General features: G+C 45.3%; 1 protein-coding gene across 1 annotated transcript; it reads left to right on the top strand.

Moving 5' to 3' along the window:
* The first annotated feature begins 1,451 nt into the window (after positions 1-1,451).
* On the top strand, positions 1,452-17,431 carry TNFRSF1A (TNF receptor superfamily member 1A). The gene is made up of 10 exons (XM_040572135.1): positions 1,452-1,788; positions 10,009-10,210; positions 10,493-10,621; positions 10,744-10,887; positions 12,471-12,552; positions 12,878-12,945; positions 13,160-13,282; positions 13,625-13,662; positions 15,077-15,233; positions 15,812-17,431. The coding sequence occupies exons 1-10, from the start codon at positions 1,750-1,752 to the stop codon at positions 16,111-16,113; spliced, it is 1,284 nt and encodes a 427-aa protein (XP_040428069.1). The 5' UTR covers positions 1,452-1,749; the 3' UTR covers positions 16,114-17,431.
* The last annotated feature ends 287 nt before the right edge of the window (positions 17,432-17,718 follow it).

Here is a 17,718-nt window from a genome sequence, read left to right as displayed (position 1 = left end):
CGCGCGGGGCCCGCCGGGAGCCCCCCCCCCCCCCCAGCTCCAGTCCTGTGTGTGGAGATTTGCTTTGGGGGGGAATAATTTCTCCGACACTCGTGCTGTTCTGGTGAAGTGGCTTTTTTCTTTTTTGGAAGGCCGAAGGGCCGTACAGAGCGATGCCTCATGCACTCATGTGATGGTCTGAGGTGAATGTGAACGCTCTGTGAGAGCTGTGGTTTCCCCCTCCTCGTTCCATCTCCCTTTAGGAACGGGTGTTGTGCTGTTCTTGGTCAAGGCAAGGGAACGAGTCAGGCAAAACTTGGTAAACCTCTTCCATCCCTACCCCTGGAGGTGGCCACCACCAGGTAAAAGGCAGCCTGGCCATCTCCAGACCTGCAGGAAGCTGCTGCGGACCAGTCAGAGCTGGCCCCGAGGCTGAAGGGAGCGGAGCCATGAAGCTGCACTGCTCTGGTTACCTTGTGCCATGCACGTGCCACTGCTGGCTTCTGTACAGCAGATAAGCAAGCCCGGAGTACAAACAAGAGTGTGGAGATGTTTGGCTTCATCTGAAACAATTCAAGGAAGGCCCAGTGTTGATTTTATGCATGTCTGGGGCTTCTGCATGTGAAATGGGAAAGTTCTTCCAAAACAAAGCTTAGTAGCTCAACCGAAAGACCTCTGAGTGCAGTACAGAGATAACTGCAGAAAATGGGAGGACTGTGCTCTGTCACAAACCCTCCCCGTGGCAGACTGTCCCCTGTCCCTGGTAAATGGGTGCAGCAGCTGTCTCGCTCGTGGTCCCTCCTGTTCATGACACCCGTCTCTTGAAGTAGCAATGGCCGACGCTGGTCATCCTCAGCAGGCAAGGGGCAGGAGCAGATATACAACGAATAAAAGTTACCTCAAGAGCAGAAATGGCTCTGCAACACAAGGGCGAGGTTTTAGGGACAGCAAATAAAACAGAGTTCTTTATCATTTAGCCACTTATTCCTCACTGTATACATTATTTTTCATTATATTTAAAACACTACCTTTAGAAACACATATTAAGCAGAGCTCATCCAGAATACTGCCTACACTGCATCATTACATTACTTCCCACTGCCCCTGCAGCTGCTTCACTGAAATGTACAGGAAGACATATACTTCAAATTAAAAGGTACAGGGCATATACACTCCAAATATGCTACTCTGGGCTGACAAATGCATTTCTTAAAAGTACTTATGTGCTTACAATGTATTTAAGGGGCAAAGAGTTCCCTTACAGCTGCAGGGTGAAGCTCCACACAAACTTGCACTAAGTAAGGCTGAAACGGCTTTATATCAGGAAATTTTAAGATTACAGCGAGCCTCCTTTTCCGTGTATTTTCCGGCCGTTTCAGTCACACGACACCACCGACCGGTTCAGATTTTTAAGGAACACGCGTGCTGCCAGACACCCCGGCGGCACGCAGACGCCTCCGCCGCCCGCACTGAACTTCGCCTGATCTGCCTTCAGAGACAACGCTGCCCCGGGAGCCCCAACCGGGAGCCGAGCCCCGGCTGCCCGCCCCCGGGGCCGGCCCGGGGGTCGGGGCGGCCGTGCTGGGGCCGCCCTCCGCCGCCCGTCCTCCTCGCTGCCGCCGAGCGCTGCCTGCGGCAGGAAGCGGGAGCCGGGTCGGGCTCGCTCCGCGCTACTCTGCCCGGGGTTGGGCTGGGCTGGGCTGGGCTGGGCTGGGGCTGCTTCTCTGATCGCCGGGACCCTGCCATGGGGACGTAGCGGGCGGCGGAGCCATGCCCGGCGCGGCGCTGCCCCGCAGCTCGCTATGCACGGTAAGGCACGGCGGGGCTCGGCTGCGGGCGGCCCCGGAGCTGAGGGGCGGGTGGGGGCCAGGAGTCCGGTGGGGGGGTCTCCCTGTGCCCCGGGGCCGCGGCCGGTGTCGGGGCTGCCGCTCCTCGGGGCTCCGCTCCTCCCCGCCCGCTTTGGGCTGCCGCTGCCCGGGGGCTCGCCTTGCCCCGGGGGAGCCATTTTCTCCCTCAGGGGGGAAGGCAGCGGGAGGCGCGGGGCGGCGGGGACGGGGTTGGCGCCCAGTGCCGTTTCCGGGATTTATCCTGACTCAGGGAAAACGCCGCTGGATTTACGGGAACGGCCGGCGGTTTTCCCGGAGGCCCTTAACTCCCCACGTACCGAGGGGCTGGCTCTGGCGGCAGGCAGCCCCCAGGCGGCCTCGGGTGCCGGAGCCCGGTGGTGCTGCAGTAACCTCGGGGAGAGGCGACTGGGATCCCGCAAACAGGGATCGGAGGGCTCTGCCCCCACCCCGAGCTTGAGACTGCTCAAACAGCGAGTTCGCGTTTGCTGGTGAGATTTCTTCTAACTTCTCGGCTGTTCGGGGTCGAGGTGGCTGAGCCCTTCTTCGCAATTTCGCGGGAGAAAAGGTTGTTTTTGGAAGAAATCTGAGAGTTTCGTGACTAAGCTGGCTGATGGGGGTGGACGGCCGTGCGGTATCGGGCGTGTGATAGCGACCGGGAGCGTATCGTTTCGTGATAACGCGATGATGCGGGTTTGACTCCGCAAGTGGGTTTGGCTGTCTTTGAGAAGTTGTTCCGTGTGTTTACGCTGAGAGTCTGCCTGTCCTGCAGCTTCTTGCCTTTCTTTATTTAAACGTGATGTCACGGCTTTACGTTATGGTATAGAATTTGCAAGATCAACCTGTTTGCCCCTGAATACCCGAGCTTTCTAGTAACAAACTCTTGCACTTGACTGCTCTAGACTTATAATGCTGGGTAACTCGTTCATTTGCCATCAGACAGTTGTGTCTACCCAACTCAAAGGTACCTTCTTCCAGAAGTTTTCATTTCTGCTCGTGGAAGCTTTTGGAAACCGGTTACACAACTAGTGCTGGCAAGACAGCGCAACTAAAGCTGTGGACTGGGAGCACTCCGTGCCTTAACCCTGAGTGTGGATCACTTACATCTCGGGACCTAGACAGGGCATGTGAACTGCTGAAGTGACTTGCATTTAGATTTTAAAGCAGTTAGCAAACCTGAATGAGTGTATTTCTGTCTTCATGATAGTGGTGCACATATTTTGCTGTAGTTCAGATGCTATATGTGATATTACTGACATTATTCTCAGCAAAACGTGCAAAATCACTGAATTCCTTAATCTTTATGTTGTCCTCAGTTAAATAATATGTTAGAGGAAGAGCGCCCTTTAGTAGGATTTCTTTTTCAGGACATTTTTTCCCTGCCTATTTGCATGTGGTCATTTCAAGTTCATAATTACACCACACACACTCATTCCAGATAGTCCACATCTTTTCCATAAAACCATACTATATTTATTAATGTTACAATTCCCGCTCTGTTGCATGCCCTCCTGTCTTCCATTTACTTTCCATATCCTTCTACATTTGCCCTCATGGCCTTTCTTACTTCCTTGATGCCTCCGTTCTAGTTTTCCAATTCTTTTATGTTTCCTCTGATTCTTCAGAATTTCCTGTAATTTGTTCCTATGCGTTCTCTCTTTCTGCATGTCCTTAACATCATTTCCTTGTCCTCTGTGTTTTCACCCTGCACTTCCAGCTTTTACAGTAGAAGAAAAAATGGCAGCTGTCTTCCCTGAGGCCAGTGTGTTTTCTGTCTCATTTGAAAAATAAGTTTATATATAAGGGCAGTTTCATTTGTTAAAGGCAGTTCAGATTTATGAGGAAAAAAAAATAGCCATAAGGGTGCTCCTGACATCAGTTCCTTCTGAAGGTAAGGGGAGGAATTGCAATTTTGAAGCTGGAAGCCATGTTACATAGAAGCTGAAAACCAGGCTACCAAGTTTGTCAGCCAGAATTGTTGGGCCTGGTATTCCTGTTGGCTGTGGTGGCCAGCAGCAGGCCTTTATTGAGGGTTTCATACCATGGCAAGCAAAGAAAAATAAAAACACTTTCCCAGCTTCCAGGGATCTGTGGACTGTAGAAATTCCTGAGTCAAAATGGTGTCTTCGTGTTTGGGAGCCCTGTGTATGTTTCTCCTTCTGATGGATGTAATGGTCACTTCTGGAGCCCAGGCACATTTTTGGCACCCCAGTGCTGTGTCATGGAGCCCCACACCTCAGCTGCATGTTGACCAAACAACTACCTCACTGTGTTTGGTTTGAACCTGTTCCTTGCATGTTTTGGGTGATGCCAATTAGTTCTTTCTTCGGAAAAGAAAGAGAACAGCCATCCCTGTTCATCTTCTCCAGCCACCTTAGTTTATCTTCCCCATGGCATTAATGACGTGGGGGCCCTCTGGATTATCCTATGCTCGGTTGTCTCTTCTACAGACCACTGTTTTTAGCCATTCCTCTTATGGCAGCCATTCTGTACCACTGATAACCCTTGTTACCATTCTCTTTATAATTTATATATCAATTTAAAATAAGTTAATTATGTTTTCAGGACTGGAGACCAGTATGGTTATCTGGATTCTAAGTACAAGATCCGTATGGATTTACATGTTGACGTATCAGTGCTCTCTGTTTTGTTCTCCAATCCTTTCCTAATAGTCCGTAGCATCTGATTGCATTTCTGATTGCTTTGTCCAACCAGACTCATTGAATTTTTTATCTGCTTATTAATCAATTTTAATTTCTGTTCTTGATTGCTGTCTACTTCCAGCCAAATGAAGCATGCTGTTATCTTGGCCTGTGCCGATCTGAATTACGTGGTAATTTCAGTTCTCACAAGTAACCAGTATTGTCAGTTTGGATGCCTTTCCCTTGCTTTTTGAGTAATCATTCTTTTTGCATTAGCATTATTATTTGGGGTAAAAAATTATCATTTGGGCTAAATATTGTCATTTTGCTCCCTCTTATCTATTTCTTTAGTCATCACAAGGGGGCCTTGCTTTTGCGTGGGACATAGCAAGGTATTCTGTGTTACAACCTTGGCCTTGCCCCTTGGATAGCCACGAGCTTCCTCTGAATGCCTGGAAACACGGGCCCTTCTCTTGCAGGCTTGGGAACCTGACAGTAGAAAGAGGGTCACAAAGCTACATTTTTCTATTGAAGCAAACAGGAGTAAGTCAGTTCTAATGAATCACACTCAGTGTGTGGCAGTCACCTGAATCTTAAAGAATCCACCGAGTGAATCACTGACAAGGGGCATGAGCGTGGCTGCAGTGCAGCTCACGCAAGGGCCAAGGGCTGGTGCCCAGCTGCTCTTTCAAAATTAAAGCCTCGGGGAGGGAAGTTTGAAGGGTGAGACCCTGCCGAGCCGTCTCCCAGAGCTTGCTCAGACAGTGCTGTGATTTGGAGCTGCATGGCTGCACTCTCAAAGTCAGCCCTGAATGCAGGCAGGCTAACTGCTGGGGTGGCATTTGTGTGCACACGCTCAGGACTCAGGCATAGTGTGCACCACCGTGTCCTTTAATGAAAAGCTAGAAAGTTATGTTCTTATAGTTGTGATCACTTCCACTCTTTACTTTATCTATGCATACTCATATACTATATGCATGCATTTTATGATGTGAAGTTCGTGGTCTTAATTCACAAACACATTTTTAAGTAAGATTTCTAAGGCTTCCCTTCATAGTAGTGTAAGAGCTATTATCACTCTCCTGGTTTTAGACAAGGCCTACAATGTAGTATTCCACTCTTCAGTCTTCATAAAATGGAGGATTATTTTAATATTAGCTCTTGTATCCTTTTTTTGACCTTTCCAGGTTTTAGTGAGCAATGAGAAAAGCTTCCTGTAAATGTTGCTTTAATATACATTTCTCAATGCTTAAAGGAGAAGTTCTGGTTTCCCGTGCATCTTCATATATCAAACTAAAAAATGCAGCCTTGAAGAGATTTTGGTAATGGATGAAGCAACCAAACAACATGAGGATAATCCTGCACCCTGATTTCTTTTCAGTCTCATCACTCTCTATTTGCTTCCAAACTTCCAAGCTTGCAAATTTTTATGACTCACCAAAAGGGCTAACCGATGACTGATACGTAGATTACTTGTGCACTGTGGTATAATCCTGTTGAGCTTTAAAGCAAAAGGAAGTTTCATCCCTATTAGAAAGAAGTATATAGCATATATTAAGTATTTGAGAAATTCTAATGACTTGCACTGCCTTTTGTTTGCAGGTATTTCATTAGCTTAGAAGTGGAATTTGCAAAATGGAAGTTTGCCTTGAGAGAAACAGTTGAATAAGTTTTTTGGAGGAAAACACTTTATTACACATCCAATATGTTAGATGTGTACAAAAAAGGAGTAAGCCTCCCAATCTCTGGATTTCAGCAGTGCATCTGGATTTATAAAATTGTTTTATTTTGAAATTTTTAGCCTAATGTTTCTGTATTAAGGAGATATAAGCTCTGGATGTTATTAATGTGGGGCTATTTTAAGCACTAGCCTGGTGGTGAGCAATGCTGTCTGAATTGTTTGGGATACTCATACCCAAGTGTTTGCTCCAGCAAGTATTTCATTCCTGCTAGCTCACCCCACCGGTGGCAGGGTCTCAAGGCACCAGTTGTGGGGGCAGGAGTCAGGTCTCACTCATCTGATCCCCTCCTTCCCATCCAGTTTGCTTTCTCTGAGAGGCCTTTCCCTTTTGCTGACACCTCTGGGCATCCACTGGCTTTCTGGGAGAGGGAAATCTTGTTCCCTACACAACCGTCTCCATCATGACCCTCTCCAAGACCCTCTTGAGGGTCCTCTCTTTCCCACCACACCTTTCTCTTGCATCTTGCTGCATCCTTCACTTTTACCTTTGTTGTTTCTTTCGTCCTTTACTTAGTCTGCATAGATGTTGTCTCTCCTGCAGATCTCTGTGCACAATCTGGTGAGGCAGAAGCAGCAGCAAGGATGGAAATTGTAGCGGTGACAGCAAGTCAAAGAGTATTTTCAGTCTGGAGGTGTTGCAGGGGCTCCTAATTGTGCCTCAGCAGCAAAACATTTGCACGGAAGAGCTCCAGGGCTTATGCGGTATTTTTGACTGTAGCTATCAGCCAGTAAGTGCTTGGAGATGCAAAAAGGAGTGAGGGTTGCCTCACATGTGGTGAGAATTTGGGGATACGTAGCTGTCACCCAGAGGAATGGAGTGGCTTGAGGAAACCGTGCTTGTTTTCATCTGCAATATTTTGTTTATTTCTGCAGCACTTTCAGAAGTGAAGCCTAGAGTTTCTGCTGACTCTTTTTTCCTGGGCAGTCCCCGCTAACTAAAAACATGAATCACCGGTGTGCATGATGTGGTTTGGTGGTTTGAATTATCATTTGGCTTTGGTAATCCAGGCTGCCCATTTTTCTGAGCAGCGCTGGTTTGTGGGTGCTCGTTCTTTCTCCTGGCAAGTGGAGTTGGAGTGGAGAGTTGTAAATTCAATGACGGAAAATCATTCTGTTTCTGTTGTACAAAACCTCTAAACTCTGCCTTGGTGACCTGCTATCTGTGGCTTGAGGCTTCAGTGCTTGATAATTTCATGTATTTTCTGAACTCTATGAAGTTTATCATGGGTATAAACTAGTGTAACAGCTGAACGGTTTGGGAGCTGCTTAAAATGGTGGTTTTTTTCCTGTGTGAATGTTTTTTCTGAAAGGCCAAGTCATTGGTTGTGAGTCATCTGTGGTCTATGACTCCATTCCTCAGATTTCAATCAGTAATAATGAATGTGCTGATTCTGGTTTGATTACACTTGTAGACACTTTCACTTAATCTAATTAAAAAAAATCAGGAAAGGTGTTTTCAATTTCTTTTTTTCTGAAGATTTTTCTGACCAATCTTGTATGTGTTTTTGGCTTGATCTTTGATGCTTCCCTCCCTTGTTTATATTACTGGCTTGTTTGACTTTGGGGCCAGCTGCATATATTCTCTTGTTAGAGGATTTATCATTGGCTAGAGAATCTTTTTTTTTTTTTTTTACTGTTATTGTCAGACCATCTGTGTAAATGATCTTTTACCCATTTTCCTGCAGGCAATCAATCTTGTAAGACTGTCAGCTGCTGAAACAAGTTTTTTTTCTTTTTTTTTCTTAGTGTTGGAGTGCTTGCGTTTATCCTGTGGTCAGCTAATTAAATCTGAAACAATAACTATTTAAATATGTGATTCTTTTTTTTCTTTTTTTTTCTCCAGTTCACCATTTTAGCATCTGGTATATTGAAGATATCTGTTGCATGACAGTGCTCTGAAATTCTTGGAAGAAATGGGGTTATTGCCTTGTCAGAGTTGCAAAGACCTGTCCTTAAAGTTTTAAATGGCCTTCATGTATGTTACTTTCTCCTACAAGGCTTCAGTTTTGAGAGAGAAACAGGACAGCATGGAGCTGTCATAGCCATCTCATTTTGCGTATCCTTTCTGAAGACTGCAACCACAAAACTGGTATCAGCGTTGTGGTTTACCCTCTTTGGTTTGCTTTTCTTTTGCTATAGTTCTCCTAGTCAAAGAAGCAAAAAGAAAACAGAGCTCTGTAGCTGTGCCTGTACAGCCAGGTATCTTACTGCTTTCAAAAATGCACGTTGGGAAAATGTTGCATGGAAGTTAGTGCAATAAAACTCAGTGTGAGATTGTATGAGCAGGAGAAGTGATATTTATTTCCAAAAAAAAAAAAAAGTCGGTTTTTATGCATTCACACTGCCTGATGCATAGACTACATAAGCACACACTCTCCCTGACATACTCAGAAGCACCAACATGTGCGTGTCCAGGTGATGTGGCCAGGGTCACTTGTGTGTGATGCAGAGGATGAGGGATGCTGGCTGTCAAGTCTTCACCACGCCACTGGGGTTCTTCATGGCAATGCAAACTAGTTTTTGGACAAGTGCTTCATAGGCTTCATAGCCTTCAGGAGTCATCAGCTGATATGGGATGGGTCTTCGCTGTAGGATCATGCTGAATTCAAGCTCTGTAAATCTTGGGCCAGATTTTCTTTTTTTTTTTTTTTTTTTCCTTTTTTTTTCCCCCTTTTTTGTTGTTTGTTTTTAACTTGTCTGAGTGCATGTTTGAAGTACATGTCTAGGGTCTGTTTTTCAGCTGGGCCAACAGGCAATGGACTTGTTCATGTGCTGTGCTGCAATCTTGTTAAATCCTCCCGTGCATGGTCTTTTGTCGATGAGTCATCTATGCTGTGGTCTTACCAGAGCGTAGACCTTTTGGCCGTGACATTAACAGCACATTTCTCAATCTTACTGCTGGGAATGGTGTCCAGGGAATGGTGTTGTTCATTACCAATACAGGCTGTTCTTTTAACTCTTTGCTTTGCTGTTGTTCCGTGTACACACACTTACAGTCATAATGCAGTCACACCAATCTCAATATTTCTGTTAAAATTCTTGACAACAGTCGTCTTCAAAATTAAAAATGGTAAGAAAATCTTAAAGGAGTAAAATACCCAAAACGTTTACAGCTTTGTAGCAGACTGTTCGGGCTGAATGCTAACAGTGTCAGTTTAAAAGGAAAAGTGTGTTTCTTGGGGAGAAGTTGAAAACCTAACTTTCCCACTTCTCTAGGGCAGGCTTGCTCAAAAAAAGTTTTGGAAGCCTGTCTGTACTTCATATTGCTGTGAGATCATCCTGTGCCTTTTTATTCCAAACTTGCCATCTGGTTTATTTATTCAGTAGAACTGCAAGTACTGGATGCATTCTTCTCTCTGGAACAGTTTCTGGATGGACTGACTTACCGTGTTCCTTAATGAAACATTCCTTTGCTCTTGAGTAACTTTCTTGCAAGCTGCAGCATTTTCAAGGCATTCCATCTTTAGATTGAACATCACAAATAGTATTTGCTCTATATACAAACAGCTTATCATTGTCTGGCATATTGGCTACTGTGTGGCATATTAACAACACTGGTGACAGGCATGGTGTTGGTGGTTTTTTTTTTTTTTTTTTTCCCTAAATAATCTCCCTCTCTTGCACTTTCGTCAGGTGGAGGTCCTGATATTTGAATTGGTCAAGTCAGTTGAAAGCACTTTTACAGTAATCCTGAATCATAAGCGCTAAAGTCAGCTGCGCAGCCTGTCAGGGAATATGAGGCTTTCTAACCCTGTTTTTTTTCTTCCCCTCTCTTCCTCATCCTCTCCCTCTGTATTTACAGGTAATCTTAACGTTTGTCTGTATGTTGATGGAGGAATCTGTAGAAATTGCTCCAGTGCCATATACACTGCAAGCCCGCCGGGTCGCTTTGGATAGAAGAGATCCCTTCAACCCCTTGAGGAGGGAAAAGAGGCAGGTGCACTGTCAACTTGGACAATACCTACATCCCAGAGAGACTCACTGCTGCATGAGGTGCCATGCAGGTACATTACTGTAGAATAAGTACATTAATAGTGACCTTTGCCTCAGAGGCATTCCTCTGTGCTGCTCTCTCAAACTCTGTCCTACAGCTACGTCCGAACTCCCTTTCCTTGGTAGAAATTCTTACTGTCTCTTCTCTTCCTCTGTCAGACTCTGTGCTGGTGAGAGGAAAAGTCCTACCCTGTCAGCTCCAGGATTTCTCTGAGGACCCAGTGACTCCCAGCCTCCCTAAGACAGCACATTTGTCTTTCTGTCAGATCTCTGCTAAGTGATTTTTGTTGCAGGTACCTACAAGGCAAAAGACTGTGAACGGGCTGACCAGGCACCTGTGTGTCTTCCATGTGCTAATGGCACATTCACAGCTGTTGACAACACCATGTCTAAATGCTTCCAGTGTACACAGTGTCGTACAGGTGAGTTGCAGCATTTATTTTTTTGTGTGTGTGGGTAGGTTAGGGGCTAGTAATACCTGTCATTGTAATGGTGGTCTCAGCTGAAGGTGAGGTTGGAATAGTCACTTTTTTTCTTTCATCAGACTTGCAGCAGATAGTAGAGACCCCATGCACCCCAAAGCAAGATACTGTATGTGGCTGTCGGAAGAATCAATATCAGATTGGCCAGTCTGATCTCTTCTACTGTAGGAACTGCAGCTTGTGCCCCAATGGGATTATTGCGAACTGTGAGTATGGCACGGGTACGGCTCAAGTACAGATACACCTATAGGCAGCTGCCACTAGGATAGACATCTGCAGCCCTCTCCTTGCTTTCTGACACTGCACTGCCTTTCCCTGAAGTGAATTTAGTTTTGGAACAACTCTTTGTTTTGCCTGCCTGCTTTCCCCAGGAAGACTGCTTTTTTACCTGTTTTGGCATCAATCCCTGTTTTCTGTCACAGATTCTACCTTCTTTTTGTCCTTGAATGTTTTCTTGTCTTGGCTGTCATGAGATGTTTGCTACTTAATTTCAGTAGCTCTGCCTGCCTTGCATGTATTGAAGCAAGGTCTTAATGTTCTGGTGGAGATTTCCCCTTTGCCTTCCTTATTTTGCGTTTCTTTGGCTGTTTCTCCTGATGCTTATTGCATTTTCCTAACCAACCGCTCTAGGCACTGTGCGTATAAAGGCTGAAAATGCCAGTGTACAGTGCAGTGTTTTAAAGTAATGCTGAAGTGTACCCAGTGGCATTTTATCACCAACGCTGTGATGTGGGTCTGGTGCAGATGTCTGGGAGAGCTACCCATATTAGGTGTCGCAAGTTGTCTCAACTGCAGTCAGGATCAGAAACCTTAACCCAGCCCCAGGATGCTTGCCACCCTCCAATTTGTGCTGAAGTCCAGTTCTGCTCATGTCTCTTGAATGCTCCTTAGGTTGTTGTCCTGAAGCTATCCCCTCTTCCTTGCAAATTCAGTATTTCCTGTCTCCTTCAACATCTCTTACCCTGCCTAGTGTGAGTTTTATTGTCTCCCTGGTGAATGCATTCCCTCTGGCATTCAGTGATCTTTGTCAGTTTCCCATGCTTACACCTATCCTCAGGGGTCATCATCTTGCACTGCCTTTGAGCAATTTCCTTCCCTCCTGTCTGATGTAGAACTATTTCAGTTCTGTCACTCGCTTGCCACAAAATGTATACTGCTTATTCTAGTGTCTTTTCCCTCCCTTCATTTAACTTTGTCCTTCCTTCACTACTCCTTCACTTGCCTCCTTCTTCCCACATCTTTTTTCAGTGTCCATGCTGTGACTTGCTTAAAAGCAATAGCTTGCTCATTTCTTATGCTTAGAGCACAGCAGATCGTAAGAGTGGGTATGTCTGTCCCATGGCTTGAAGTGATTTCTCCCTGCCCCAAACGGACTTCCTCACCAGTCCCAGCTGCTCGGGGACCACATCTTCCTCATTTTTGCCTAACTAATGCGATTTCCCCTTCCTGTCATGCTTGAACTAGAGTGACTTTTCCCCCTTTTGTACTGGAACTATCCTTATCCATCAGGCCAGTCTCAGCTGCACTGTGATTTTATTCCCTTTCTCAACCTCTACAGAGGTCTCTGACCTACCAGGACAGTGATACGCTCACCTTTGTTTTTATTTATTTATTTTTGTCCTCCCCCAACCCCATCCTCAAAAATAGACTGAATATTCTTTCTCTTCTCCAATAGCAATTCTCCAGGCTCTAAGAAGAATAATCTCCCACCCATCTCAGAATGATTTTTTTCCCTTTTTGTTTTCTTCTCTGTCCACATTACGGCAACGGTTTCTTCTTTTCTCTGCAGGTTCAAAGAACAGAAACACGATTTGCAGGTGTAAGCCTATGTTCTTCCTGTCACTTGATAACATTTGCATGCCTTGCAACAGGTGAGCTTTTTTTCTCCTCTATATGAGCCTCCACTGAGTAGGAGAGAGAGCAGATGCAAGTCCCACTGTGGGGAGGGAATTTTTTTAAAGGTTTTGTCCATCTCGATTTGACAAGATTCTGGCTTTCTGGGGCAATTGGTGGTGTCCTCCACTCTGGCCCTCTCCATGGTAGGCATCATGGTGAACCACTGAGGACCTGTAGTCACTAGGCACACTGAATTGCTCTGCTTTGCAGGCTCATCTTGATTTGTCTGTTATTTAGGGTTGATGCAAATGGCTGGTGTCTCATTTCATGCATGCTCATATCTCTGATTTGCTCTTTCAGCTGCTCTGGAGAAGAATGCTTGCAATGTCACAGCCCAGTGACTACCTCACCAAATTCATCTGGGCTGAGTGAGTACTGGGGGAACTGGGAGATGGTGGAATCTTTCCAGTGTGGGTTTTTGTTCTGTTGACACCTTCTGTCAACCCGTTACTTTTTCTCCTCTTTCAAATCATTATTCTTTTTCTCATTGGCATTTGCATGTGCTCACTTACTATTCTTTCTCCAGTGTTTAACTCCTCCTTTCTTGGTCTCTCATTCATTTGCCCTCTTCTTTTTGTCCAGATGGGAGCCTTGTCCTTGGCATCATTGTTGCAATATTTGGAGTTATCTCTGTCCTCTACATTGTAAATAAAATAGTGAAACTGGTTCAGGAAAATGGGATAGCCTCTTCTTTCTACTCCTGTGGTGAGTACAGCAGCATCTGCTGTGATACTAATTGTGATGGACATCACTCTGCTGTGTGAATGTATGTGTACACACACGTGTGAGGGAAACAGTGGGATCCCATTACTCTGCCTTGCTGCAAGGCCAGAGGAATCTGAAAACTCAACAGGCAAGATTGTTGATGCAGTTCTTACAACTCTGCTTCTGTGCTGTGACTGGAAGTGCATGTGAGCTCGTTGCTGCGAGATGGGCATTTTGCTATAAAACCTTTTGAGGTCAGGATCGTGAGTAGCTGCTTTCCTGTTTTCTCTGGGAAGAGAGGAAGTGAAAATTATTTCTGCTTTCTTTCTTTTTTCTTTCAAGTTTCTTCACTGCAGACGAGCAAGGAGTCAGTATCTGAGGTGAGCAAGATGATGTTTATAAGAGCTTCCCTTCCTTTTTCAACCATGTTAACCTGGGATCCAGAGTAATGTTGTTCCCCATGGGCTGTTTTCAGGCCTTGTATTTTCAAGTAATCTGAATAACAGGGTTGTTTAATTCAAAAGTTTTTCATTCTAGAGGGCGGATCCATTAACATTTTACCCCCTCTCTGCTAGGGGATGCTTTTCAAACTTCTGTCTCTGTGTTCATTTTTTTTCCGGAGGCATTGTTTTTTGCAACAGGTGATCCTTAATCCCTTTTTCTCTCTATATGCCCTAAGTTGAGAGAATTGAAGTAATTTTGTTTTGCTTTAGATCTTGAACCCAGAAGCCCCTGAGTACTGCTTTACAATGTTTCCTCAGGTCCACTGTTTTTCCCCAATTAAGAGGGCCCAAGCAATAGTCCAGGTAGGGTTTCCCACAGCCTTACAAAGAAGGTTGATGGGAAAAGTGTCCTGTGGAACTTGTAGAATGGTGGTGATTTGGGGTTGTTGTGGTTTAGCCCAGCTGGCAGTCAAACACCACACAGCCGTTCGCTCACCCTCCCCCCTCCCTCTCCGGGATGGGGGAGAGAAACGGGAAAGTGAAGTCTGTGAGTTGAGATAAAGACAGTTTATTAAGACAGGGAAAAGAATAACAACAATAATAATAATAATAATAGTATTAATAGTAATAATGTGTACGAAATAAGTGATGCACAATGCAATTGCTCACCACCCGTTGACCGATGCCCAGCCTATCCCCGAGCAGCCGGCCCCCCCCCTCCACCCCGGCTAGCCACCCCTATATATTGTTCAGCATGACGTCAGATGGTATGGAATACCCCTTTGGCCAGTTTGGGTCAGCTGTCCTGGGTCTGTCCCCTCCCAGCTCCTGCTGCATCCCTAGCCTGCTCGCTAGCAGGACAGAGAGAGAAGCTGAAAAGTCCTTGGCTTGGTGTAAGCACTGCTCTACAACAATTAAAACATCAGCATGTTGTCAGCGCTCTTCTCATTCTAATCCAAAACATAGCACCCTGCCAGCTACTAGGAGGAAAATTAACTCTGTCCTACCTGAAACCAGGACAGGGGTCCCAGGCTTACTTGATTTTTGCAAAAAAAAAAAAAAAATTTCTTCCAGACTACCATTTCTGTGATGCAAAAACAAACAAACAAACAAAAAAAAACCAAACAACCCCCCCCCACTACCAACAAAAAACAACAACCAACAAAACAAAAAATCTCCTTGGGAAATAAATGGTTAGTACCTTCTGTTCAAACGAGACATATTGGAAGAATTAAAACCTCATCACCTGCTCCCTACCTATCTTTGCTACATTTTTGTATATAAAGCTAGTGATTCCTTGCAGGAGATGGGTGCTGTGGGTGATTCTGGACTAACACAATGTCTCTTTCAGGTTGAGGTTAAAAGGAGTGCAATTTCTATCCTTCCTGAGGCCCAGAAGGAAACAGAATTGTTAGTGAATGCAATGCCACCATCTGCACCTCTGCCACAAAGTTCACATGAGCTACCAGACTGTGTCAGACCTGCGAGGAAGACGCAGCTACCAGACAGTAAGTGAAACTCCCCCATCCCTCCCTAGGCAAACCAGGACTTGATTATGCAGATGTGGCTGGGAGGATGTATGAAACCTTACCAGGTGTGCATGACCTGCATGCATACTTCATGCATGGCACAATACAAATAAACACACCCAGAACCTGCGAGTTTGTATATGTTAAACGTCAATGCAAGGCTTTCCTGTTGCCTTTTTTTGCTACCAGCAAAATGGATCCTCATAGGTGCTGTCATGGTGTCAGTCTTAATGCCTCTGGAATGGTGACACAGAGTTTTTTTTCTTTTTTTTTTTTGGAGGGTGGGGGGGTAGGATTGTGTGGCAGCAAAGCCCTGAATATATATGCTTAACTCTGCTCATAACCTTATACAACTGCATATGGAAGTATCACATTGTTTTTTGAGGGATAAGAGTGAGTCTGGACATCACGTGAGTCTGTGTGACTACCCTGTAGAAGACCTGAACAGGAGGGGGCAATGCACAGTTCCAAGGCACCATCTAGTCTTTCAATGACTGACGTTCCCCTTGAGGCTGCAAAATCCTGGTTCTCACACTTAATTTCTCCTCTTCTCCCAGATCCTGCTATTCTCTACACCGTGGTGGATCACGTACCGCCATCTCGGTGGAAAGAGTTTGTGAGGCGTCTGGGTCTGAGTGACTATGATCTAGAGCGAATTGAGTTGGAGCATCGGCGTTTACGAGATGCCCAATATGAAATGCTCAGACTGTGGAAACTTCAGATGGGCTATGCTGCAACTGTGGAGCATATCAGCTGTGTTCTCAACCAGATGGAGCTGAGTGGCTGCAGTGAAGCTATTCAGGAGGCTTTACTAAACCAGAACTCTCCTCAACCTTGCAGCCTCCACAGCCATCTTTGATCTATTTCTGCTTTAGTTCCCCTTGCTGTGACTGTTGAGAGAGGATCACATCTCCCTTCCTTTCCTGTCTCCCCTTTCCTATGCCTCCCTATCTTTCTAACCCTCCTTAAATGGGTTTGTTGGAGACAGCAGCAGATTATGCTGGAGGAAGGCCAAGGTTTCTTTGCAACCATTGAGTTAGTTCAACGCCTTTTCAACCAAGAGAGACCTCTGCAAGAACTCCTTTCCCAAAGAGGGAAAGCACCTCATAAAGGAAGTGGCGTGCGGACTGTGACCAAGGTGAAAACAGGAGCTCAGAGTGACTTGATAGCTCAGCTACTCTACAGACAAGTTGTTGCTGAAACAGGAGCTTCACCCAGCATACAGCAGGCTAACTTGGAGGGTGACTTGGTTGAGCTGGCTATTCAAATGCTAAAATACTTGCTCTCTTCTTGCAGATCTATTTTTCTGCAATATCAGACAGTTAAACTGGCTCACATTGCAGCCATTTGATTGTAAAATCTGACTCAAGGGAAGTTGTGGGAGGACGTGCCTATTTCTGGGAGCAGGAGTGGACTGCACCCTTTTGGTATCAGCTGGTTAACAAAGTGATGTACCTTCAGCCCTCTCACTGTGGCAGAAGTTGCAGAGATTCAGAAGCAGTGGCTCAGTGTGAAACCGGATGACATTATCCTTTCCACACCTCCCATTGCCCTCTGGTGCAAGAGGAATACAGATTCTGAGCCTGGGGGTTGGATGAAATGGTTGGTGCTTTTTCTAGTGTTTCTTCTGCATGTAGAAACCATATAAAACAGCATTAACAAAACACCTGCCTGTGTGTTTGTCCTAGTGCAGAGTGGAAAAGAATGCATGTGTCTGTATGGGTGAGGAGGTACCTATGTACCTGGTAGTATGAGTGCCTCTGTAAATCTGTGCTTCCACACAGGTCAGTAGGCTTGTGTCTGCTTGCTTTTTTCTCTCTGAATGATTTGCTGAATCTGACCTAACTGCAAATGGGACTGTGTATGTGTACATATATATATATATATATATATATATAAATAGATATTTTAGCAGCTGTTCAATAAATTCACACTACTTCCTGGATTCCATTCTGTGAGCACTGCTTGGGTACCATCTTGAGGCTCTTGATATTGCTTTCTCATGGGTATTATTACCCTGGGTGAAGTTGAAGTAGCAAAAAGCAATTGGCCTGCATCAGGTGCAGGTTGTCCACATATTTGTGAATGTGGATTTTTTTAATCTCTTGTCCTTTGACTAGACAGAAGCTTTCCATTGTAAATACACTAAGTGTTCCAAATTAAAATTTGTATTTTTATCTCTGCCTCCGTTCTGCTTTTGTCCATGTGAACTTCACTTCTTTGGCTTGTGGGTGGGAGCAGAGAGTGGGAAATGACTTATAGAAGTGGTAGGAGTAGGTTGCACCTGAGTTGGAATGTTGCTCTGCTGAAAAAGTTTGTTTTAAAAAAAATAAGTTACAGTCTTTTGAATATAGAGCTTAGCTGCCTTCAAGTCACAGGAAGCCCTGAGGGCAGGAAGTGGGACTGAAAGCAAATCCAGCTGCAGGTCTTTTAAAATATTCAAGTCAAATGGGATGCCACCATA

This window comes from Cygnus olor, chromosome 1 (assembly GCF_009769625.2).
Source record: "Cygnus olor isolate bCygOlo1 chromosome 1, bCygOlo1.pri.v2, whole genome shotgun sequence".
NCBI lineage: Eukaryota > Metazoa > Chordata > Aves > Anseriformes > Anatidae > Cygnus > Cygnus olor.
The sequence above is the reverse complement of the archived record's forward strand: the minus strand, read 5'-3'. Positions and strand labels throughout refer to the sequence as shown.

What these genes read in the sequence shown, in the direction of transcription:
- TNFRSF1A (XM_040572135.1), top strand. Translation starts at nt 1,750, where the DNA reads ATGCCCGGCGCGGCGCTGCCCCGCAGCTCGCTATGCACG. An exon ending in CTGCATGAGGTGCCATGCAG is followed by an intron (nt 10,211 to 10,492) that starts GTACATTACTGT and finishes TTTTTGTTGCAG; the next exon opens with GTACCTACAAGGCAAAAGAC. An exon ending in GAAGACGCAGCTACCAGACA is followed by an intron (nt 15,234 to 15,811) that starts GTAAGTGAAACT and finishes CTCTTCTCCCAG; the next exon opens with ATCCTGCTATTCTCTACACC.